The sequence below is a fragment of the Diorhabda carinulata genome, chromosome 1 (assembly GCF_026250575.1).
Source record: "Diorhabda carinulata isolate Delta chromosome 1, icDioCari1.1, whole genome shotgun sequence".
NCBI lineage: Eukaryota > Metazoa > Arthropoda > Insecta > Coleoptera > Chrysomelidae > Diorhabda > Diorhabda carinulata.
Window position 1 is genome coordinate 29301961 of NC_079460.1, and position 26325 is coordinate 29328285.

Here is a 26325-nt window from a genome sequence, read left to right on the forward strand (position 1 = left end):
ATTCATCAGTAACTTGAGCTGTAATAATAAATTTGAAATTGAAAAATGAATGCATACAACCCTAATGATTAGTTTTCATTGCCTAGTAGTATACATATTTTCAGAACGCCTTATATTCTAGTATTTGATACAGAATAGGAACTCCCATCAAAAATCATAATTCTCCTTCAAATCAAGTAATAAGTACTTGACATTCCATATGTCAGCACAATACTAAGTTAATAAAACCAGTTTTTTTTCGCAATATTTGGTAGCTAAGCTAGTGTGACAACGTTTGAATTTAGTAATGCTATATACGAGATGTCACCCACATACGGTGAATTTGAACTAGCATGCATGTTTCAGAACATTATGTTTTGGGAAATGGGAAAAAATTGCAAAAGAAGCTTACAAATTGCGCCACAAGGGTTGCTGAATTTCATTCTGTATGTCCACATTCGCCCTGCCAAATTTGTTGCAAATTGAATTTAATGTTACTTTTTTACTTTGTTTTCAAATCATTCATCTTATTTCTCAATTCATATACTGTATTCTTACCTTTGATTTTAAAAGTATAATTTATTTTCAGCATAAAATATTTTTAACACATTCATACAGCGGTTGTATTTCATACTAAATTTCGTAGGGAGAATGAGTACCTAAGTACCAATTTTTTACTCTAGTACTTCAACCGTATTTTAAACTCTATGTTCTCTAAAAAGTATTTAGCCACAACAGAAAGAAGGAATTTCACTAAATAGAGAAATGTACATATTTTGATTCACTAACGTAACTTTCTAATGAATAAAATTGGATAATAAATCCAGATATGCTTGAAAATTTATCAATAGAACCGCTACAACCTTAATTTCATAACTTGAAAATTTAATGTCCTTTTCTAATACAATGATTTTTGCTACTTCATACTGCTTTATATCAACAAGTTGGTCTCATAAGAATATTTAATAGTGGAGGTTTGATAAACGCCTGACATTTGTTTAAATACTCATTTTTATTCATTATTTTGGTATATTGTGGTATCTTTTTATCATTTAGGTGCCATATGATAATAAATTATTTGTCAAAAGCGATCACTTTTTATGAAAATATTCTGCTTCTGTTTACTGTTTTGCAAGTGTTCATCATTTTAGTCTTAATGTGAGGTTACTCCTCCTGGGAGTAACAGATGTACATTACTGGGTATATTTATTTCCAGTTTGATTACCTTCAAGACTTTCCAAGTTTGTAGAGTAGGTGACTTGAAAATAAATCTCTCAATTATAATTTATAATCTAAAAATTGTGGAAGTTGTTCTCATAGGTTCATCTCCATTTCAGAAGAATTCAAGTTATGTCGTATCCAAAATAGGCCTATTTCGAAACAATTCTAACAAATTTAACTCAGTGAATAAACGAAAAGATAGAAGATACTCAAAATCGCACGAGTATGGGAGAACATTTATACCAACTCCGTAATATACCGTTAGTTTGAATGAAAAATGAGAAGATAAAGACCCTTTTTGCAATAAAATGTTGAAACACAACTTACTTGATATGGTACTGAATAAATTAAATATAAATAAGAGAAACACTTGATGGTGCTAATTATTATTACTGCATTAATTGACATAATTCCTATTACTTTCCGGGTAGCTGTTTAGACAATCGATAGCGTACAAACAAGGTTGGAACGAAACTAAATAGTCCTGTAACATTTACTTGTATGAAAGTGGTTAGAAGGAAAGCAGTTCTCTATCGGAATTCCTTCGAACAAGGGTAAATTTAATTCGCCAGACGACAATTGTCCTTACCAGCAATAACAATTCAAGGATAATTCTTTAGGTAAAGGTCTGGAAAAACTCATTTTAATTTATTAGGTGGACTCAGACGGTGATTAAATTTTGAGGGTAGGATAAAAGGATAAAAGGTTTCATAATCTGTCTCATATATATATATATATATATATATATATATATATATATATATATATAATATTGATTTTATTGCACAAGGATAGTGACGAAACATATTTTTAAACACCTTTTCTAGTAACAAACATTTATAAGACTGTCTATATCAGTTGTCATTGTCATCATAACGGCAATGAAAGAACAAAAGTATCTTAACATTTATACTTTCGTTTGTTTCCAATTTGAATTACAGAATTTATTGCTATAGTTACTGGAATTATACCAATACTTCATTTTTCATCTCGATCATTGAATATTTTCCATTAAATGAATCAGTGAATGATTTATTGATGGAAAATAATCGGCATGTATAATATATTTGAAGATAATATTCCCATTTCAATAAAATTAGACATGGTGCTGTAGCTGTGGGAAGAAACAATACTAGAAATTTATATAATGTATTCAGTTATTAAAAGAAGACTAAGAAATTCGGTAATCTACAAAATTTACAATTTGAACAATGTCTAAATATCTCTTCAATACAAAGCAATAAAATCAGATAAAGCGAATCTATAATCGTGCTTCCATTGTAAAAGAAATAAATGGACCAACGTAAGATTGGGCACCAAATAAATAAAAACCTGTAGAAAAATCAACAGAAAATAGAAAGCACTAATGAAAAACTATTCAAATGTTCGTAAAAGGGACAAAAGCAAAGAAGTAGTGAGTCAATATAAAAGCTGATAAGAATCCTCTAGGGTGTAATTTTAGTGGAAAGAAGTTCGCGCTGAGAATGTCAACATGTGAGCGGCTCATAAATCTAAAATGGTTTACCAAACCCGCGATTTAATCGAATTGTTTAATATTGACAACACGTGGAAATTCGATACGAACAAGTAATTCCGTGATCAGTTCCTCAATTTCGATTCTCTGGAGTTCCCCTCAAAGAATTAATTGAATGAGTGGATTCTCCAGAAATTACACATTATTTTCTCACTACATTTCGGCCATTCGTTGCCAGTAACATAACATAAGATATTTCACTGAAAAGATCGACATTCTTAGGAAACTTATACATGCTTTTGTCATTATACAAGTGATTATCATATACTGTAGTATAAATTTCTTTACAAAAAATAGAATGAATATTATTAATAATAATGAAATTATTATAAATAATAAATTCTCAAATCCAATTATGTCCCTGTATATATCTTTAAGTAGAAATCATGAGTCCATTTAGTGAAAAATCGATTTTTTACCGCAATGACGAAACATGGTGGTGAACATTTGTCGTCTTACTTATGCGACTGTTGATATTTTTTTGATTCTCAAATTTGAACTCACGGTAGCTCAGTTCAGTATCTTAATCAGCATTGGTTCATGAAGCATTACTAATGAAAATACATCTGACCAGTATTCGATTAGTTGAAATAAGCACACGAAAATAATTTATGACCTGGTATTGAATGTTTGTGCCCGGATGTATTCTAAAGTGTACTTAAATATTTGCTGACAGCAGTCAAATTTTCTCAATAATGTCAGTTCGACCCATAGAGTAGAATTATTACAACTCTGCGAAGAAACCATTTATCTACAGTTGATTTAACTTATCTAAACAAGGTCAGTATCATCAAAGCCTCATTAGATCTATCATTCATTATTAAGAAAACATCGACTACAATATCCTTATTGTCTCCTTATATCGAAAATCGAGAAGGAACTACTTAAGTCAACCATTTAAAATTAAAATTATTGATAGATATTGTCTGAAAAAGTATGATGATATCAACATTATCTAGATAGAGGATATTAGATAATAAGGCTAGAATTAAGAATTAAGAACAGAGAGATAGTTTACCGATCTAAGACAATTAAGATATTAGAAAACATTCAAGCTGCTTATTCCACTTTTTCACAATTATTCTGAATCACAAAATTTCTTGATAATATTTCAACCACTCAGTTCTGTCAAAACTAGAACAGAAAATGATAAGATATTTATAACCGAGCTATTTTGCTTGGTAGCCAGTAAATAGAAAACTGCTGTAAATCAAGTGGTATTATTTTATTTAGTAAATATTCATCAATTGGAATTCATAAAATTGACCAATTTCATATTTGACACTTCAAATTACAGCTTTATTGACAGAAAAAAATTCTAATACAAGAATCTATATTTACTTCACCGCTAGTTTTGCGAAGTTTATGTGCTTGAAAATTTATGTCTCTACTACAATAATTTTATTGAGGTTCTCCAGTGCTGAATATGATTAACTGGTTTATCAACTTTAAAAAAAACTGAATTCTGGTGCTGTGTAAAATGACACCAATTATATGGTAGCGACTTTGCATCTTTTATGGTGATTGGAGCTGTGTGATAATTTCTAATTGATGTGGTCTTACTTAAAATTTGATGAATAAAGAAACTGGATATTTATGTGGAACTCGTTGTTTATAAAATTTTTTAGTTACATATAATGCCAATATGTTGCTGAACAAATTTATTTTATGAATTTTCATGAATATTGATAAAACGAAAAAAAAAACAGAACGATTCAAGATAACCAATTAACATAAAAATTCTATTTCTACGTTTTGCTACTTGATGAGACATACTAGCACTAACAGTCATAAATTGAATCTTTTCTGTAAATTTCTAGATAAGAACATAATAGTTTGAGAATATTTTATGCAGATTTGTTAGTTATTATTAAATCGAATTATTAGTAAATCGAAGTAAGAACTTCGTCATGGAAAGTGTCGGATGCTCTATAAGAATTAATAGACGGATAGTTGCTCTAAAAACACATAATAAAAACAATAAAAAAACACACGCTTATTATGGTTTATGGGTTTTGTGTATCAGTGTAGTTATATGCTAAATGTGTCAAGGATAAGTTTTTATCGATCACTCTTAGTTTAAATCAAGTACGTTGGAGACTATTTTTCATCTTTAGTTCGTTTTTTTCTAAAGCATGTTGATCTAGTATTTTCAAGTTACTCTCTATTTGTTAGTATAGTGATTGTTATAAAACAAGAACTGTGAAAATTTAATTGCTTACAATATTTTCAGTATCCAGGAACGAATTGTTTCACTTGACAATTTTCATGTATCACATGAAGTTAGTGCTTTATAATCATTTTCATTCAAGTTGCCTGTCTGGTATATACAATAATGACAATCAAAGTTGGTTATATACTTCTTCAAATGCACATTAGTAAGTTAGATTAACTTATATCACCTGATATAAATTGAACTGTAGTTAAAGAAATACTGTCAATCATCCCATAATTCATAATATAATCTTACAGGAACACATTTTTCATATTTGTTTTACTAGTACCGGAAGGTAAGAGAAGTTAACATCTTGTTTTCTGAAAATAAGATTAGGTGATTGTGTACTTGTATTACCCTATATGTTTCAGAATCAGCCATTTTTTGAAAAATGTTTCTCTCCTTCTATCCACTATGATAGTTTTTTTTTCATGAAGAGTTTGATATTGACTTTACAAATGTATTATAGTTAGAAGCATTATGTTACCCCGAAACGCATTTTTGAAATTCGTTAAAAATACACTTTTCCTTTAATCGTTTATCAAATCTCTTAGTATTAATATGTTATGTATATGTGTATTAATGTCTTCTACCTGTGGGTGCTCGTGATCTATTTATTTCTCCATTCGTCCCATATTTTAGAAACCGTTAGTGATCTGTGAATGAAGGTTTTTGAACTAGTTTTATTTTTATATCATATTTCCCTAGTGAAATTTCTTATTATCCTCAGTTCTCTTCCATTTTGATTCCACTTTTTTCATTAATTTTCCGAATAGATATTTATCCTGCATAAAAAATGATTCCTGTTCTACCTTGAACGGATTAAACTATCTGATTCACTTTTATGAATTGCAGCAATACAAATATTTCTTTTTCAAATATAATATATCTCCTGACCCTTTGAAAGTTAAAGGTTTATTTATAGTATTTTGTGGCGATTTTATCATATTCGCTAATAATCTAACTCAGACACACTCTACACGCTGTCGTCACCATTTCTGGAAGACGGTTTAGGGGTATTTAAGGTCGTCTTGTTATTTTTAGCTATCATAAATTTGTGAACCACTTTCTTAAGACTACTTATGGTTGTTATTCAAAGTTGAGTAAATTACTCACCTGACTCTTGGAGAACCAGTACTTTCAATTCAATCGAGGCAGTAGTAAAATACATAAGCTAACTTGAAATATAATGATGTTCAAATAAGTTATTTCTATAATTACAATCATATACTGAATTTTCATTTTGAGAAGGTAATGTTTTCATAATATGGTTCACTACAAATATAAAATCATACTCGGCGCCAGTATGACTCAAAGTCATCAAGTCCATCATAAAAGCCACTAACTGAAAATTTCATAAAAATAAAATTTTTAACATTCACTTTCTAATAGTCGATTACGTTAGAAAGAATTTCAACGTATAGCAATATGATTGATTTTTTTTATTATAAAATCAGATGTTCCAGTCATTTATTATTTTTTATTTCAAACTATCATTTGTTTTTGATTGTTAATCACTCGCTTGTGCTCTCATGATTACTTTTTAATTTTCGTTTGAAACGAATTTTTGCAATTTATATAAAGACTATTTAGATTATATTTTTGAGTTTCATTATGAATTGCGAACAACTCAGCTAGTTATAAGTATTATAGAGTATCTTTTGATGCAACTCGTTTTATGCTGTTTCTCATATTCATAGAATTTGAGCATTTGTTTTTTGTCTCACTATACACGATATAGCTTACCTAACCTAACCAAGAGAAAACAAAGTATATGGTGCTAAGACTAATTGTGATTTATAGAACGGAATACTTAGAGGTTACAGCGGAAAAGAATAAAAAATATAAGATATAAAAAGGTTGTAAATTCGAATACCTGGGATCAACACTGTCCAATAAAAATTATGAGAGGACTGAAATAAATAAGATAATAGTGAAAAGAAATAAAGCCGTAGTAAATTTATAATAGCAAATGAATTATCTAGAGCAGCCAAAATTAGAAGATACTGAACAATAATACCACCAACAGTTACATACGAAAGTGAAACATGGGTTCTAAGGCTGAAGAAATTGGTTATATGGGAAAGGAAGATGTTGAGGGGGAAAATTTTTGGTGAATAAAAACAAGTGAAGGGCTACGGAGAAGAAGAACTGAAGGATATGTATGAACATCCATCATAATAGATTTGCAGAAAAGGTCATTGAAGAAGAAGAAGGAGATATAAGAAGGAGGGAAAGATCAAAAAAAGTTGTTAAATGCAGTTTTGAAAGATATTAGAGGGGCAGAACCGAAATGGAGCGCAAAAGTACAGAAGAATTATAAAATTAGTTGAAGATTGATAAGAAAAGCAATCGTTTTGATTTTGAGTCTCTTCTAAATTAAAATTAGATTTTTATATTTTTTAAAGACAGACAGAAAATTGGACGTTTCAAACTGTTGCGGTCTTTATCAAAATATTTCAATCGTCAATTCTTTTGTCTTCTTACTAGAGTACAATTTTGCTATTAAGTAGTTTTCTAATAAAAGAATTCTAAAAGAAACTCAATTCACATATCGTATTATTAACTACTTCATTAGACATAGTTTAGATAACATCTTCATTGTTTTACTGACATAAAGAATAAAACATGTACAGTTTCTAAAAGTTCTGCACACTATTTATAATGCCACACCCTTGACTTTCAAATATCTAGTGGAAGGAGAAATTCTGGATGTAAAATATATTCTTCCAAATGCTAGTTTCCTACACAATTGCTTATACGTTGTAACTACCACCTTCGAGGTTTCAGTTAATTAATGCAGTGCGGTAACTGCTTGATTCTAAGTTAGTTGAATATATATAAAGAACATTATCAACAGTACGCAGGGTAATTGAAATACATAGTTGCTAAGTTGTTTCATAAGACAAAGTTAGTATCAACAGTTAGATTGATCCAAAAGTTAATGAAAATAAAAAATAATAGAAGGTATGATGTATAGAATTGTTAAATATTTTCATTATAAAATGGACATTGATTCTGAAATATATGTTCTTATATCTTTACACTGGCATTGGACACAATATTATATGGGATTCTAATAGGTATTAATAACAAGATTGAAAAAAAAATAGCAAATAAAATTTCATAAAAACTTCTGTTACCGACCTTGCCGAACGTCTTTATTCATATCCACTCAACGATATCAACATTGCTTCTACGATTCAAAGAATCCAAGATGATCGTCTGAATTCGCTGGGGCGATGTCGAAACTTTAGGCAATACCTTTTTTGTCAAAAACTCTTAATTATGATAGAACGGTCGGTACGTTGATGTTATGCAAGAATGGGTCAAACACGAAAATAGCTCCCACTCAGCTATTGAATCACTATACTGTGGTTCTGAAGTGAGTTACTCATTTTCATGACACGACTAAAAGAGTTTAAAAATACAAACTAAATACTATCAACTCAAGAATCGAAATATAACTAAAAGGGAAATCTCCTTTGGCAGGTAGATGTGGAAGAAATGCTGCCAGTCACCTTGTTATGACTAAGTTTTCGTAACCCAATTGGCACACCTCGTATGAATGTTGATTTAATTTGTTTTCATAACCATGCCTCCTTTCTTATTGAATATGTTCATTATTGATTTTTATAAGTGAGTAAACAGAAAGAATAGCATAATTAACAGAAATAATTCACAAAATGCCCTCGCTGTGCTCATCTATTTCAAAAAACAATTACCAGGAAATATGAGGCTTAGTGCGTTCTCTTCCAAATATTTACATTGTTAAGTGCTTCATAATGTGAAGCAATTAAAAAACATAAATTAAACTGGGAAATTGAAAGGAAATGTACGTGACTATTACTTGGCCCCATCAATAAAAACTTAAATGTTGATTGCCGTTTACCATTAGTATCGAAGAAAATGAAATTTCAAATAACTCTCCACAAATATTCCCAACACAAGCTACAACTTCCAATATAATCTTCTCATTCATTTTTATACGTTTTAGGATATATGTTTCCAGTGCTTGTGCATAACGTATATTTGTATTTAATTATTCATAAACCCGTTCGATTTAGTATTCCAGTTACAGCAACATTTTCTTATATAAAACCAAGCTGGAATAGTAATTCATGACGATCAATAGACGAAAATAAAAATTGTTTTCTCTAAATGAACTGTAAATTTGTTTCAAATAATTATCCAGATCTTGAGTAAGTATATGTAGATTTAACGGCAGCTGGTTGTCGTCAAAGTATATTGCAATTATTTGATATGTTTACGTTTACGTCTAGGTTTTTTATGTTTCAAAATAAGTTATTTTAAATAATTTTTGGAAGGATAAAATTGACGTTCATCAGATCGCTTCATCATGAAAATCAAAATAAGAATAAAATCAAACTAGAACTTTGTTCTAATAAGAAAAACTAATTTTTCCTTAATCCTAACATCTCAAATATATAGCAGTAATCAATTAAATTATTTATAGTTTTATTATAATTTACAAAATAGAGCTATAAATTTTACTTAAATTATTCAGGTCTTTTTTATCATTTACAGTTTTTTCGTCCTTATGAATGTGAACCATTTTTGAAAATTCTCATTTTCGTGGATTAGATTCCGTTCCAAGAATTTTTGAATCCTTATACTTGAATTCATGTTTTTTTTTGATATTTCACGGTTCGTTAACGCAGTTTTATTGTTTTTATAGTATTGATGGCCTTTTAGTCTATTTTCTAAATATTGAGAGGTCTACTTTTTTAATACAGATACAGTTTTATACTTTTTTTACATTACTTTCACCATAATTTAATTCTCAGATAATGAATAGATAAGTAGTCGAAATCTTGGAATATGTATTAAGAAGAGTACACTCTGGTGTTCGACTTGTCAAACTCCCACATAGAAAAAAATCTATATAGCTCGAAATGTCAAATAAAAAGAGGCCAGCTATATTATGAGCAGTTTCTTATTTCTTAGACCTTTTGATATGTTTATGTTTTTAATGCATCTGAATGTTATTGATTTTAGGTCTCTTCTGTTTCAAAATTAGTTTTTCTAATTAGTTCTTTTAAAAATTCTCATTTTCGTGTATTATATTCCATTTCAAGAATGTTTGAGTCTTTATAATTGAATTTATGTTTATTTGATATTTCATAGTTCGTTAATTCTATTAATCTCTATTTTCTAAATTCTGTTTTTTGGTGTTTTAGATTCTATTCTAGATAAATATTTCGTTAATGTATTGTGTCCTTCATGACTTATACTAATATCATATTTATTAAAATAATTTGATAGTTGTTGAAAAAGTCCTTGTGCATATGGCAAGGAAAAATGTGTTGTTTTGATGCTTCGTTTCTGTTCTGATTTTTTAATCAATTATAGTGTGTTTATCCTTTTCTTGAATATGTTTGCATGCATGCATGTATGCATTTTCTCAGGATAATTATTTTCTTTCAGTTTTTGCTTTTTGAATAGCTAAGCATCTAAATCCAGGATCTGATAGTTGGATAGATCTATCAGTTGAACTTTTCTCACTGATATTTTTGACATAGGATGACATGAATCGAAGTTCAAATATGTTGACGTCCAAGTTGGTTTCGTATACCAATCTGTTTTTATGTTATTGTTAATTTTATATAATAATGTGACATTAAGAAAATTGATGTTATTATTTTCTTCGATTTCAATTGTGAATTGATGTTTTTTACAGTAGGAATTGAATTTTTTATTTATGCTTTCAATTTGATTCTTTGGTACGGCAATAATGCAATCAGATATACAAATTTGTATATTTCATTTTCATATTTGAAGTACGTTGTTGTTAGTGTGAGGTCTATAGCTTCAAATATGCAAACGAAATATACAAACAAATTGATTGCTGTGCTATGGGAGCTTCCATTTCAAGTGTTATAGCACAATTAGTAATGGAAGATCTCAAAAAATGTCCTTAGCAAACTTGATATAGATATTCCATTCTTTCTCCGATATGTAGATGATTGCATTACTGCTGTACCAAAGAATCAAATTGAAAACATAAATAAAAAATTCAATTCTTATCATGAAAAACTTCAATTCACAATAGAGGTTGAGCAAAATGATAAAATCATTTTTCTTGATGTCACATTATACAAAATTAACAATAACATAAAAACAGAATGGTATACGAAACCAACTTGGTCATCAAGATATGTGAGCTTCAATTCATGTCATTCTATGTCACAAAAAAGATAAGTGATAATAATTTCGGCTGCATGCGTGCATTGAATAGAGAGAAAAAATAACTCAATTGTGAACGGGCAAAGCTTAAATAATTTAAGTGTGAACATCAGCTCTGTGAGTGAGGTTAACGATAGTGGTACAGACTTGTGCAATCTACAAGCGTTCAATAATCATAATTTAAGTGGTTGAGTTAGTGAATATTTTTATGTAACTAATTAACTGATATTATTATTATGTTAATTACATTAAGAGTAAGATTAAATATAGAAATTAATGTTTGCTGATTTTTAAAATCAAAAAAATCATATTGAATGAAAAATAAATAAAGAAATGAAATAAAGATAAAGAAGAAAAAGTTATATAATGAATAAGTCTTGCTATTTAACCTTGGCCCGCTCCTGGTAGTCAAGCTCGGCCCAGCCCTGGCATTTAAGCATGGCACAGTCTTGGCGACTAAGCTTGGCCCATCGTTATCACTCCAGAGTTTTACCAAGACTGGGCTTACAAGCTTGGTCCAGAGTTCTACATAGTTGGGTCAAGCCTGGGCCAAGCTTGGGCCCTTGGATCTTTCCTCTATGGGACGTTCCATCAAACTTGCAGACATCAACAATCATCGTAGAAATTCCATATTCTTCACATTTCTTTTGTAAAAGTTCAGCTTTTTGATTACCGCGAACGTAAATGTAATTATCATTAGGTATTACGCTTTTCAAAATCTCGTCCAACTTTGAATAATCAACATCTCCAGAAGAATACTTAATGACGTTTCAAACTATTATTTGTTTTGCCTTGAATGTCGACGAATGCTATTTTCATCGTAATTCATGTGAATTGTCATTGACACGATTCCGCCAGCTGACTGAGTATTATATGATCGTTTTGATAATTTCCGTTAGCGGGTAATACTCCAATAAACAATCATGTATAATTATACAATATGCTCTAGAATTTAGTATTTGCTGGAAATCCTACACGTACTTCAATTTCTACTTTTATATCAACCGTCAATGTTCTCATTCCCTCCTCCCGTTGGGAACAGTCTATTACGAAGAGAGCATGATCTTTGAACACTTCATAGTCCAATGACTGATGTAATCGCCATAGATATAAATTCACCTAAATCATTGCCATCATATACAAAGTGCTACGATTGGTCCAGGCCAACTGAAATTGCGATCAGAACACACAAATACTTCTCTAGCGTTATGCAGAACTGCATTAAAAGAATCACAAACGAGAAAGTTTGCCATCCTGTCTGCCTTTTATACACTCTTTTAATCCAAGCTGTATTCATATATGTTTTTGTATCGGAGACTCCAACAGTATTTCAATGCAAATAGATCTGAGATAATAATAATGCCTAGATTTAACTAACTATGCAGTTAATGGATTATTCATTGTGACTGATGGATATGGAACATATTTTCTTTATATATACTCATCAAATCCTTTTCGATATCTACCAGAAGATAGATGGCAGTCACCAACGGAGAAGGAGTGGTCCATTCATTAACAAATTACCGCTTGAGCTACATCATTTACCGCTACTTGGGTCGCTACGATATAGCATACTCCAAAATTAATAACTCAGCCGACACACACACGCTGCTGATAGAAACAGAGCTTGAGAAAAGACGCAAAGCTGGATTTTGGATTACAACAAATATTATGGAAGGCAAACGTAGTGTGAGACGAAAAAAAAGGGGTATCAAGAAGAAACGTATAATTCGATTACCAAAAAAAATATTCATCAGAACAAAGCTACAACCTTAGCTCTCCTATTCTGACTGTAGAGGATGCTACAGACTATGAAATAAGTCTCATCAATTTCAGTACGTACAATTCTATACCAAATATCGAACACGAACAATTTCTTTATGTGAGGATACTAGGAAAACAATTTTTCCTTTATAATATACCACTTGACGTATATGAATTGAAAAATCTAGCTAAAGTCGTGAACAATCACATGAAAAGCATAAAGACAGATATATTGAAATAACACCGGATAAATACTTCAAAAGTGTCTGTGCAGAGCAATTATTCACCAATTTTTTCCAATAGTGCCTAGCGGTTATAAAATAGTAGAGTCGCCGCAAAATATCTTGTATTAGATTAGCCGATCAAATTTCACTCCTGGCAAATTGTGGACTATTCTTCACTAAATAATTCTACAAGGCATACTTGGACTGTTAAGACGAGTACGAAAATTGTTACTCCAAGGCATGTTGTTGTAGCCTTTTAAAACAAAAGAAGAGGAGAACTTAGATAAGATATGAGTAAATTTGATCATTGCAAACTGACACGATCTCAATTTAGATTTCAATACAAATAGATTTGCCTCTTTGTATGAGATGCCAATTTTCAAGATTCCTACTACCATCTTCAAATCAACCAACCTATTTTTACTTCCGAAGAATTTAAGGATAATTTTCATTTGGTACATATTGATTGTTCAAGACAGAAAGTAGTTATCCAAGATGGTAGCATTGTTTTGAGAATAGAATTTGAGATTAATGAAGCAACATCGAGTGACGTTTCAGCTTTCTGTCTTATATTACATGAAAAATAATTCTCCTATAACCCTCTCTCGAAGACTGTGAGACAGTATTAATGTGTGAACTGGACCCACCTTTAGAACACTCCAAGCCAAAATATATTTATCATGAAAACAATGTTTGTGTTTGTGTACTATCAAATGTATTATTTTTATCTGATGCTCTTATAATGAAATAGAGAAGTTTTCAATATTTTATTTTTTTCTTTCGTCAGGAGTGTATAAAAGGCAGACAGGATGGCAACTCCCTCGTTTGTGATTCTTTTAATGCAGTTTCTGCATAACGCTAGAGAAGTATTTGTGTGTTTTGATCGCAATATCAGTTGGCCTGGACCAATCGTAGCACTTTGATTTATTATTATAAACGAGAAAATTATTTTTGGAACGCTAGGTATATGATGGCTATAATTTTGGATAATTTATATTTATCGCGATTAATATTAAATAACGTAAGCAGCTCCGATTACCGCTTTTAGTACATCCGACATTGGACTATGAAGTATTCAAAGATCATGCTCTATTCGTAATAGACTGTTCCAAACGGGAGGAGGAAATGAGAACATTGACGGTTGATATAAAAGTAGAAATTGAAGTACGTGTAGGATTTCCAGCAAATACTAAATTCTAGAGCATATTGTATAATTATACATGACTGTTTATTGGAGTATTACTCGCTAACGGAAATTATCAAAACGATCATATAATACTCAGTCAGCTGGCGGAATCGTGTCAATTACAATTCAAATGAATTACGATGAAAATAGCATTCGTTGACATTCAAGGCTTCATTATAGAAGGTACATTCCATCCGAAGGAACTGTCAATCGAAATCTGACTTAAACATAGATACTACATATTTACGCCGCCTCTACCCTTTCATTTGCTAAACAATCAAGATAAAAAAACAAAAAAAATTTTGAAATATCCATGGAATTAACTTTTCTTCTGGAGATGTTGATTATTCAGAACTGGATCAGATTTTTAAAAGCAAAATGTCTAAAATTGATTGTATCCACGTTCTTGGTAATCAAAAATCTAAATTTTTACAATAAAAATGTGAAGAATATTGAATTTCTACGAAGATTGTTGATGATTCATGAACGTCCTCCGCCATGAGAAGTTTCAAAAAGATTCGAATGCTTGCCATGTCAATGGGACATTTAATTTTACACAAATTAATGTAGAACCACTACGATACTAATTTTTAAGTATAATACCATTGTAACTTATTTTTGCTCAAATAAATAATATAAAAAAACTGAGGAAACACAATGTATACTCATTTATATCTATATCACTTTAAGCATTAATCCTTCTATTAACAATTTTCCATATAATTTTCAATAGTAAAATAAATATTGTTGTTAAAATTACACGTGTCATTGCAAACACATTATTAATGTCATCCTTGATGGTATGCTTCTCCATTGTATTACTCATATTTTAGTCGGCTTAATTCTATATGGTAGATATTGTGTAGGCGGCAGTTGTCGATTTTTAAAGACGTCATCCAACAAGCACATTCGCTCCAATTGCTTGATCACTTTAATCTTATTTTATACATCTTTATTCAAATGTCGAACACTTCTATTAAACTCTTCCAATTTGCGTCTATACTCTTCTGATGACATTGATGACAAACACCCACACATATATTCTCACAATAATTTATTATAAAAAAATCGTAAGCATTTCAGTAACCATTGCACAGGTTCAAATGCCTCAAAAAAACAAAAAAAAATAAAGCTTCGCCTAAATGCTAGCTGTGCATGATTTTTTTTTAAAATCATTACAGCGTAGTTTGTATAGTAGCCAAGTTCGACCACATAGATCAAATGTTCGAATCCTTGCTCTCTCTCAACAAATTTATTTAAAAAAAAAACAATTCTACATTATTACGTCACGATATGCCATTTTTCTGTGATGTCACAACTTCTTGTGATAGTCTCCAGAAGCTATACTACTTTTTCACCGGATGAGACCAAAAACTCGATGGCTACTGCTCTAGAACTCCCAGTGTATTAACTACTACTCCTGCTCTATATATCGCGCCAAGATTTCTGAAGTCTTTAGATCATTGGCAAGCTGAACTGGGATTTAAGTACGATTCTTTGTGGCTTATTTGGCATGGCGATCTTGATTGCCAAAATCACAGTCAATAGTTGAAAAAAAAATGAAAAACGGAGTTAATATATAAATAAATCTCAGCTTGAGGAAAAACAAACAGTCTGTGTCTCAGTGAATGGTCTATTGATTTCCGGATAAGTACATAATTTTCAAGTATATTTGCCAAATTTTATGGTAGAAGTGCTCCTTCAACAATTTGTGGTATCACATTATAATTATAATAAAAAACGAAGAATTTATTATGGTTAGATATTAACTTAACGATATGAACCTAACAAGGTATACAGAATGAATGAATAAATTGTTTATTTTGTTAACAATATTTTTTTTATATCAGTTTATAATTTGGTTGGACATATTCCTGCTCTAGTTCCCATTTCTCAAATCTAAAATATTTCACGCAGAAGCATTCACCGTACTATAATCGAAGGTGGAGATGGAATAGCATATCTGAAACTACCAACATATTGAAAATCAAGAAGTTCTATTCGATAAAAACTGGTGAGAAGAGCAGAAGAGGGTTTTCTTAAGGTTTTCTTGAGAAAATTAGCGCGTGAATATCATACTTTAAAAAGTACCGTATCGTGGGAATTAGCAAGAAAGTCAAAAACACTAAAAAAAGACGAAATACCACAAATTACACATATTGGAACACATATTTTGAAAATTTCCGCAAGTTTGTAGTTTTTGTTTGACATTAACTGCACGTCTTAATAGAATAACTTCTGTTGTAAACTCCATATGGTATTTAAAATTATTAATCCGCAAATATTTTAACATGCATTGTTACAATTGTTTTTAATGAATGGCCTATCACAAATATCACTTTTATAGTATTCACTTCAAATTACTACATATGGAAGGATAGTAATTATAAGAAATTATATTTTATACCGGTCGTCGAAAACATAATCTTAATTTTACTAAGGTAACAATTATTGTATACTCCTAATAACAAGGACAAGTTAATTGGCAATTAAGCGATAGAGAAACAACAGACATCTGCGCTTTTAATGTTGATATTGCAAATAAACGCAACAGTTTAGAAACTGACGATAAACGATACATCCGATGAAATATCGCACGCTACTTTAATTTTACCCTTAAAGGAAAATTATGAGGTAACAAAACTAAATTTCGATAATAAATTTAAGGTGAGATTAAAAAAGCAGTGGTTTATGTAATCATTCACGTATATTAATTAATAATAACAAAAATAAATTATTTCATATGTTCAACAAATACGTGGAATACTTTTTTAGAACCGAGGGGTTCCTAATACGTGGAATCACAAGAATTATATGCAAATATATGATTCTTATACAATAAGCAATAAAACCAATAGAAAATTATCAAAAGAGCAGCTCAAATAATTTATCTTTGGCTCAAAATTCACTAATGGCAGTTGTAGAAGAGTTCCATTTTAGCTGCCTGTCTGGATTTAATTATTTAATCAAATAAAAAGGAGGGGTAGTAATTCTGACTAATTTCGACTTCATGTTCATTTGATATGGACTTTCCAGCGAAGCCTCACGTCGAGAGTCATACCCAGATATTTTGCCGTGATAGAATAGGGAATATTAACATTGTTCACTTCAAAGTAGCACATCTAATTTTATTAACAAGAAATAGCCGTTTACATAACATTTTTCGGCATATAAGCAGTACTCAAAATAGTTAGGACCACGTTTAGACATTATTTAAACAGTTCTTATTCATCTGAATAGGAACCATTTTACTCGACCCTTTTATAGAGGTGGTCAAAACATTCACAAAAGAACAATTATGTAGAGCTGCTCTGTTCTAGCTATTCTACACCAGCTATAAAACTATTTTATTATTATCTCAAATGCTTACTCAGTAATTATATTAGTGAAGCATTATATTTTACCACTTTATACTTGTCAATTGAAAGAGGTGAATAATATAATATTCGAGAACTTTGTCATTTTCTCTAGATAATGTACTCCATGGCGTATGTAGAATAAATATTATTGATTATGAAAATAAACACAATCCTTTCACCAAAATTTATCAACAAAATCCACTTTAATGTGAAACCTTTATAAGATAATTCCAAAAAAGAATACCCATCATTGAATGTGAGGAAATTCAACTATTAATATAATTCTACCTAAAACGAACATTACATTTTTATTCCGTTAATGACTTTTATCAGCTTCATAGACTCATTTCCTGGGCTAGTTTTGAACAAGTAAAAAAATGATTATCGTGAAAATAATATGATAATCAACCTAAATTGTTGCTTGTTCCATCATTCACAATTACTTTACAGTGAAAGAATTGAGCTACCTATGAGTTTTGGTTTCTATTCCTAAATAACCCCTAGTGAACGGCAACGGCCTGATGCGAACTCATCATTGTTTCACATAACACTTTCTTTGCTGTAATAAAACATCGCTCAAATTAGTTTAGCAATGTTGTCTACGACCAATAGAATAACAATCTTGTATTATTTATAAATCATAAGCATGGAAACACCAGCCATACAAAATTTTGGTTTTTGGTTTCATTTATTTTTTCAGAGGAGTGTCATAAATCGTTTAAATTTAATATATGACTCATTGATGAAGTGGGTGTCAGAAATGAGATATTCATAAATTTTTTCTATGCCCAGAACTGCTTATGTTGGTGTTGCAGTAGTCCATTAGCATTCCATACTAATAGTTTTACTTGTTTGGTTATTTTTGGTTGGAACGTGAAGTCAATGTTTGTACTTAATGGTCCCTGCCGTTGAGTTTTTTCTTCAGTTAAAATTGTATTTCCCGTAAATACTTGGTTTCTATCTTTGGTTTCTCGCTGATGTTTAGTAGGCAATTTTGTTCTGCTCAATCATTAATTTTATTATTTAGAGGCTGTTTTGTTCTGTACTGTAACAAATTTATGTGCCTTGAATTTTGTAATTCCGTCTGGCTTCGTTGTTGTATTCCATTAAGTTGGCTTGTCAAGAAACTTTTCTCATATACAGAGCTCTTCTAGGCATTATAAGACTCTTGATCATTTTAAAATTTTGTACTATTTTCCTGTAATAGCGCATTATTCTGCTGTATTAAGATCGCCTCATTGGGCGTCGCAGGTACCGATGTTTCTGGGGACATTTGCACCGGCACTGAACTAAATCAAATTAATTATTTGTTGCACGACAATGTTTTCATTCTCATTCACAAATCGATAAGCTGAAAACTTTAGTTGGAGAATCTTCGTCTATAGTTACAATAATTCTATTTTCGTTGTCAACAAATGAAATATTTCCATAAAATACAGACAATTTGGGATTGTATTTGTACTTGTATTGATATATGATTATTTTCCAACACCCCTGAGATATGGAGTGGAGCTTCTTAACTGAGCTGTGAAAAGGAAGAAAACTCCTCAATATAAGAAGAAAGAATGTGACGAAAATTAAATGCAAAAATTCAACTATCAAGTTTCATTAATCTAATTCACAGTAACAATATATTGTACATGTTTGTGAAAAGTAGACTTCGTAACCGGAACTGAAATGAGAACTTATAAAAAAATGGAAATTAAAAGCCACTAGTTAACAAAGCATGATAATAAATGTCAATTAGTGGCACTATCTCTAGAATAAAAACCGGGATAAGCTGACTTATCATTCTGACAACAAGGAGTGGAACTGGTTAATTTTAAAACAAAAGAATTTGTTTAAATTACTTAGAATATCTAACTGCATTTACAGTTATTTTAATGCGAGTTTTTTAAAAAATAGAAACGAATTGAACTGACAAATATCATACCTTCATATTTGAATAATAAAAATATATGCTTCCAATTTATTGGAAAATCTTATTCTGAAGAGTACAAGAAATGGTATATGGACACTTTTCCATAAATTGATGAATGTCATGTACTTCTTACTGTTATAATACCAACCTATTAGAAACTAAAAATCAATGAATATTTGGTAAACTTGCAGACAGTTAAACAATATCAGAATTTTGGTAATTATTTATTATATTTCAAGACAATAGGATATGTATAACAAGATGAACGTTAATGTGATACTGCTCTATCATACTTGTCAAAATGATGATACATAAAGACACTCAGTTTGCAAAGATATATGATTCACATCGTTGTCACGTTATATCCAATACTGTTGCCTGAAAAACTATAAACAAAAAAAACAAGAAACAATGTCATGATTTTCGGATATTGATAACAATGAATCTCACAAAACCAAATACCAATGGCTTATAATTGTCAATGTTAACAATGTAATTTCTTCTGATACGTGAGACATTACTTCATTTAAACCTTTTATTTAGATTTTGTTTATTGGCTGCAATTATCACTGCAAATATGAAATCTGCAAATACTCAACTGATGATCAAGCAGGTCGTCAATTGGAAATATATGAATTGTGTAATGATGAAAAGTTTGTACAATATTTTTTTTTGTGCTGTAAAATCAATGGAATTTATAATGAAGCTTGGAAGAACCTTTAATTCTATCTTGTATACAGTTTATGTGAGACGACTCAGAGAATATCTCAATCACAATTTTTATTTCTCATTCGCTCACATTACCCCTTCTCTTATTGCTCCAATGGAAGAGAAATTTTTCTAAAATCACACATCTCTCACAAGTGAAATATTGAACAATATAATCAAAAAACTTCCCCGGATACAGTCAAATCCTCTCAATTCAATTTATTTCTACTAAAATGGAAAATAAAACACCAACTTATAAAATGACTTACATAGTTAATGAACTTCCTTGTTCAAATTGTAATAAAAAATACATTGGTCAGTCCAAGTGGTCACTCACCAATCGGATAATCTCTCACAAAAGCGAGAAAATTATATTACGATAAGTGTACTTGGTAACACATGTTTTTTATGGAAGATATTCTATGAAAGCTATCAATTATAAGAAAGTGCTAAATAATTTGAGTAAAATTTATAGTTCTACTTTATAAATTTCAACGCAATCACAAATAATTTGATAGATGTTTGCTACAAATTTTTGAGATAATAAAAGTTAGGAAAAATCAATTTTTCTCGTTACAACAGATTTATATTTTGATTTTAGTTTGATATTCATGATGTAAGTAATCTATTGATTGATATAAATACGCTAATTGTTAGTGTCAAATTAATATTAAACGAATATATATAATTTTCTTCAATTCCTTATTTCTTTGACTTTTTGATATATTAATGCATCTAAATGTTCTTGATTTTTGGTCTCTTCTCTTTTCACTAATTTTTGACGTTTCGACTAGTTTTAAGTCTTTATAAAAATATTTTTTATTTGAATATTCTCCCAATTTGAATAGACAGTGTGCTTATTATACAGAAAATATCAATTTCTCACTTACCTACAACTTGCAGATACCCAACTTGACTTATCATCGGATTTGTATTCACCTGACACATATAGTATCCCCTGTCCTCTTTTTGGACGCTATTGACATGTAATAACCACGTTTTTGCATTGTCATGGGATACGCTGAATCTTGCTACCCTAGATATCACATGTCTGTGGATAGTTAATATCATTTGACGATCTATGTGTATCCAAGCCACCTGAAAAAATAAAGGGACGTGGTAATCAAGTGTTTTAAATATAATGTGTGATGAACTTATATCTACACATGCTGTGAAGTTCTTTTTATGTTCATGTATATTGGAAATATACATTTTCATATCATAAGAGAAAAATTTGATGATTGAAGCGAGACCATTAATTTTTTCACAGAAACTAGTTCAAAATAATAGCCTTGTAAGATGGTGTCTTATGTGTTGTCGAAACAATCATTTTTAATGGTACAAATAATAGAGTTACGTGTTACTGAAGAACTCGATACGATTTGTTCCATTATCACGACTCTTATATGTGTGGTATTAGTTCTACAAAATCTGCTTTAAAAAATGACCCAACATGAGAAATATTATTCTGTATAACGATGGAGGCGTGTTGATTTTTGACATTATTTACCTAAGCGTCTTCTAATTCAGAACAATCTCAATACTAAAAAACCTCTTAACAATAATTTCATTTCTTAGAATACCAGCCATTTAACTTCATATTTTCTCATCTATCTCATATGATAACTATATAAGCTAACTTTATTTTCTTTGCAATTATCTGAGCGTATTTCCTTTTTGGAAGTTAATTTTCACCCAGTTAAATTAACAATTCGAGTTATTTGCCTTCTCAGAATAATTCCAGATGCTTGAATTTTGATTTTATTGCAATATAAATATTACAGAATTAATTTAGTTCACTGAAGCGTAACTATAATGAAAATTTGCACATTTTCGTTGTACACTGTACGACTGTAAATCAATGCCAATTTTGTAAACAAAGCTTATATATAGTGTAATTCCCTTGAAAATTTCAAAATAATGTTAGCTAAAAATAAAGCAGACAGATCTTAGATGGAATGTTGATTAATATTAATCTGACAGTAGCGCTTGGAAATACTGAAGCTATCAAAGTAATTTAAAACAATAAATCACCATAAATCACCGGGTGAGTATCGAATAACATAAGTGATAGAGTTATTGAAAAATTTATCGATTTGCTCAATAGGGTCTACATCTGATATCTGCGTCCAATAGACACAACATGGTTTCATAAAGGGGATACGAATAAGATAAGCTATCTTCAGTTCTACACTAATAGCTCATGGAGAAGGCATCATTATTATGAAAAATTTATACTTGAGCTATAAAAGATATGTCTCAAGGATGGAAGTCTCCAGAAAAACATATTGATGCCAAATATATATATCAGTGAAGATAAAAGAATAAATTGGATATAGCTTGGAAACAGAAAATACTACAATTGCGTTAATAGACAAAATAACGTCTATGAGTTGAGATTCTTATCCCGACGTCATAACTTTCTAACATAAAGATAAATTGTTGTCTGAAGGTATCTTATGGTAACGTTAATTAAATCTTCAGACTCAACCACTTGTATTCTATTGCTAATATTATTAGCAATAGAATACACTATTGCTAATAATTCAGTCAATAAATCAAAACTTCAATTGAGATATTGGAAAAACTTGATAAATGTCAAATTCTCATACAAGCTCTGAAAATAATTCATTATTTCATTAATAAAGCATACGTACTGTCTAAAAATTGAGAATAGAGAGAGAGAGAGAGAGAGTTGGGATTCGCGTTTTTAAGTACCAAAAGTTGTGAGGAAAAGTTAGAGGGAGTATGTTGCTAGTCTACAGGTTTAACGAATTAAAAAAAAATATATAGCCAAAACAGGTCTTCTTAATATGCGGAAACTTTTTTATCACCACAAATTATGAATAACTACAAGGTTAAAGACACTTGAATGCAATATTTGGTCTCTACTTTTGTACGGATAAGAAATATGAACGACACAAAAAAGTTGAGTTCGTTTGAAAAATGGATGAACCATTCTTTCAACACATACTACTCATCATACAAGGTAAGATCAACAAATCATACTACACAGAAGCAAACATATCATATTCCAAGCAACGACTGATAATTCTTTTTTGTTAAATTTCAGATATTTTTAAAAAACACCTTCATAAGTATAACATGTTATTTTTAGATTATTACTACAATGATGATGATATTATTACACCCAAAGTTAACGATAACACCGCCCACTGCACGTTTATTTTCCAACTCAAAAATAGCTGGAACATGATCATATTCTAGCTCAAAAGTGAGCTAAAACTAGCTCACCTCGCAAATGTCACGACATTTCTTTTGTCACAAAACTCTATTGATCAATTGATCATTAGAACATCACTATCATTTGCAACGACATAGAGAATTTTTTTAGACAAAACTCTTAGAAGGAATTTCAACTTAGATATCTCCAAAACTTGATGCTTAGTCAATTATTTGCGAATGATGTAGCGTACGAGGACGACCAGTCAATTTATTCTTTCCACCTGATCTTTTAATTAGAACCGGGATAACCGAACGGTCTTGCGATCGAATATTCAAACTGTTTACCAGAGCTTCATTGAACAGTGTTGACATTTTCACTTAATTTGAAATACTGTTCTACAGTTGCATGGTTCACTGTGCCATTGTTACTAAAACTGGATGTAATATACTAAAGCACCCCTCCCCCTAATACTGGACTTATGATTCATACATTTTTTGCATCACCCTGTAAAATATTTTAAATACTCAAAAGTTAAGAGAAAATTAACAATCAATAGAAGTTGTGTTGAACTACAGTTTACACAGAAATATTAATCATTTTTATCATTTCTCAAATTTTCCAAATTAAAGGAGTTATTTGATATAAAAAACATCATTGATAACACAAAAGAAATAACGCATGTACGTAATGCTGTAGTGAGTTCCTGGTATCATATAGTAAATAGAATGAGTTTGTAAAACTTTTCTTGTACGCGTTAGTGACAAGTCCCCACAAGCTTTACACAAAGTTTCAACTTGCTGCTTCGATCCATATTGTTATTGTAAAGCTCGCACGACAACTTAGTCAAAATGTCTTGAAAAATTTATCAAATTGGTTTTCGCGCTGTTATAAAAATAGAAGAAAATTAGGAAATAAAGAAGGGCTAACTCCAAAACAAATCAAAAACAAAATGGACGCTATTTACATTGACTCGTGTTGATCATATTCAACAATTTAAAATTGAAAGAAAGCATTGAATTAGTAGAAAGAATTGTTCTAAGTGACCGACGCCTAAGAACAAAAGAAATTGCGCCAAGACCGATATTTCCAAAACAAGTATTCTAAGAATCCTACATGAGCATTAAAATATCACGAAAATTAGTGCAAGAACGGTGCCTCAAATTTTCAGTGCTGTGCAAAAGCAGCGTTGAGTAGAATGTTGTGAGCGATTTTCATAACTTTTATAGCAATTGTATAGGATGATGAAACTCTGGTCTTCTACTATGATCTCATTTCCAGAAGAGATTTCATGGAGTGGCATCAGTAACGAGAACCCGTGCCAGCAAAGCAAAGGTCACGAAAAGAACCAAAGAAATAATAGCTAAAATGTTGTGGGACTGCAAGGACATTCTTTTGATTCAAATATAACCGTGAACGCGGTATATTACTCTGACTTACTAACGCAGCTGCGTCAAAAAATTATTGATAAAGGCGGGACAAAATCAGCCGAAGTGTGTGCTTGCTTCATGTCAATGCTCCAGTCCACACTGCTTCGCATTCTAATGCTACTGTACACGAATGTGGTTTCACAGAGTATATAGCCCTGATCTGGCCTTCTCCGACTATTTGTTGTTCTCAAAGCTTAAGGCCGACTTAAAAGATAAAATATTTAACAGCGACGATGAAATTTTTATAGTGGTATAAAAGCCTTAATCAGACGTTCTGAAAAATGTGTGGAAATGACGGACATATTGAAAAATAATCAAAGTTTTTTTTATGCATGACTTCTCTTTCTATGTTAGCTTAAGAAGTCATGGACCGCATAATGTATGTTCAGTTTTGGTGATCCCTATACTCCGACAAAAAATATACACATAATATTGCTATAAAATAATATGGTAGAATAAGCCTACGTCGAGATGACGTTAATACCATTTCTCTGTGATTATTCATATATAAGAAAAAAATATTAAATTATTGAAAGGATATGTATACGACAGTCTTGAAATTTTCCTAGAGCAACTACACAACTTATTTATATTATAAAATTCACTGACACACACCTAATATGAATAACTGACTGACCCTTCACTGAACAAGTTGTCGAGAGCTTTTTAAGTTTAACAAGGATCTCAGGTCTCAAGAGGGATTGTTAGTAAAAACTTTAATCGTCGAAATAAAAGTACCCCTGCCAAGAGAAACAAGAGAGTTTATTAGTGCATATTTAATACGAGTTTTAAAATTTCATTTAAATTAAACTACTCTAACCTTACTGATTATCTTATGAAATGCACATACACATAGACTGAAAACAATTTCATTTTGTTATATATAGCAGTTATATAAACAGAAAATATTATTTTGCAAGATGACATGGAATGTCGCTTTTTATATGAAAAATTTATTTTCTTCTTCGTCTGAATTTCAAAATCTTTCACGAAGACGAATGTTTCTTTGAATTTCGATCGATAAAAATTTACCATTTTGTTGAATTCAAAATAGCTGGGTACAGAGATTTTAAAATTTGGGATATGTAATGACACATTTTAAGTTACGGAAAGACTACACATATATCTATACGAAACATTACTACAATTATACTACTCAACATAAAACTAAAACTACTACTATTAAAATGGGCAGGCCTTGTCGATCCTAATTGAAAGGGTGATCCCTTTACAATTCCCTTGGTCGCTCTTGCATGTCTTTGCCACCCCTCTACTTAGCTGCAATATTTTCGCCGCCCAGTCTAAGAGGTTTGTCATGCCTTCATATTTTCTCATTTCTCACAGCTCGTGATTATTAAGTGCAATCCAGCTTAGATTCAGTGGTCACACTGTT

The 26325-nt window shown here is 30.6% G+C and overlaps 1 protein-coding gene across 1 annotated transcript in view; it reads right to left on the reverse strand.

Annotated features, from left to right (window-relative positions):
* The window catches only part of LOC130890665 (lachesin), a 397611-nt gene that overhangs the window by 193297 nt on the left and 177989 nt on the right, over positions 1 to 26325 (reverse strand). The window contains exon 3 of the mRNA XM_057794881.1: positions 21209 to 21416. Coding sequence (XP_057650864.1) covers positions 21209 to 21416 — 208 coding nt within the window. The remainder of the gene's footprint in view (positions 1 to 21208; positions 21417 to 26325) is intronic.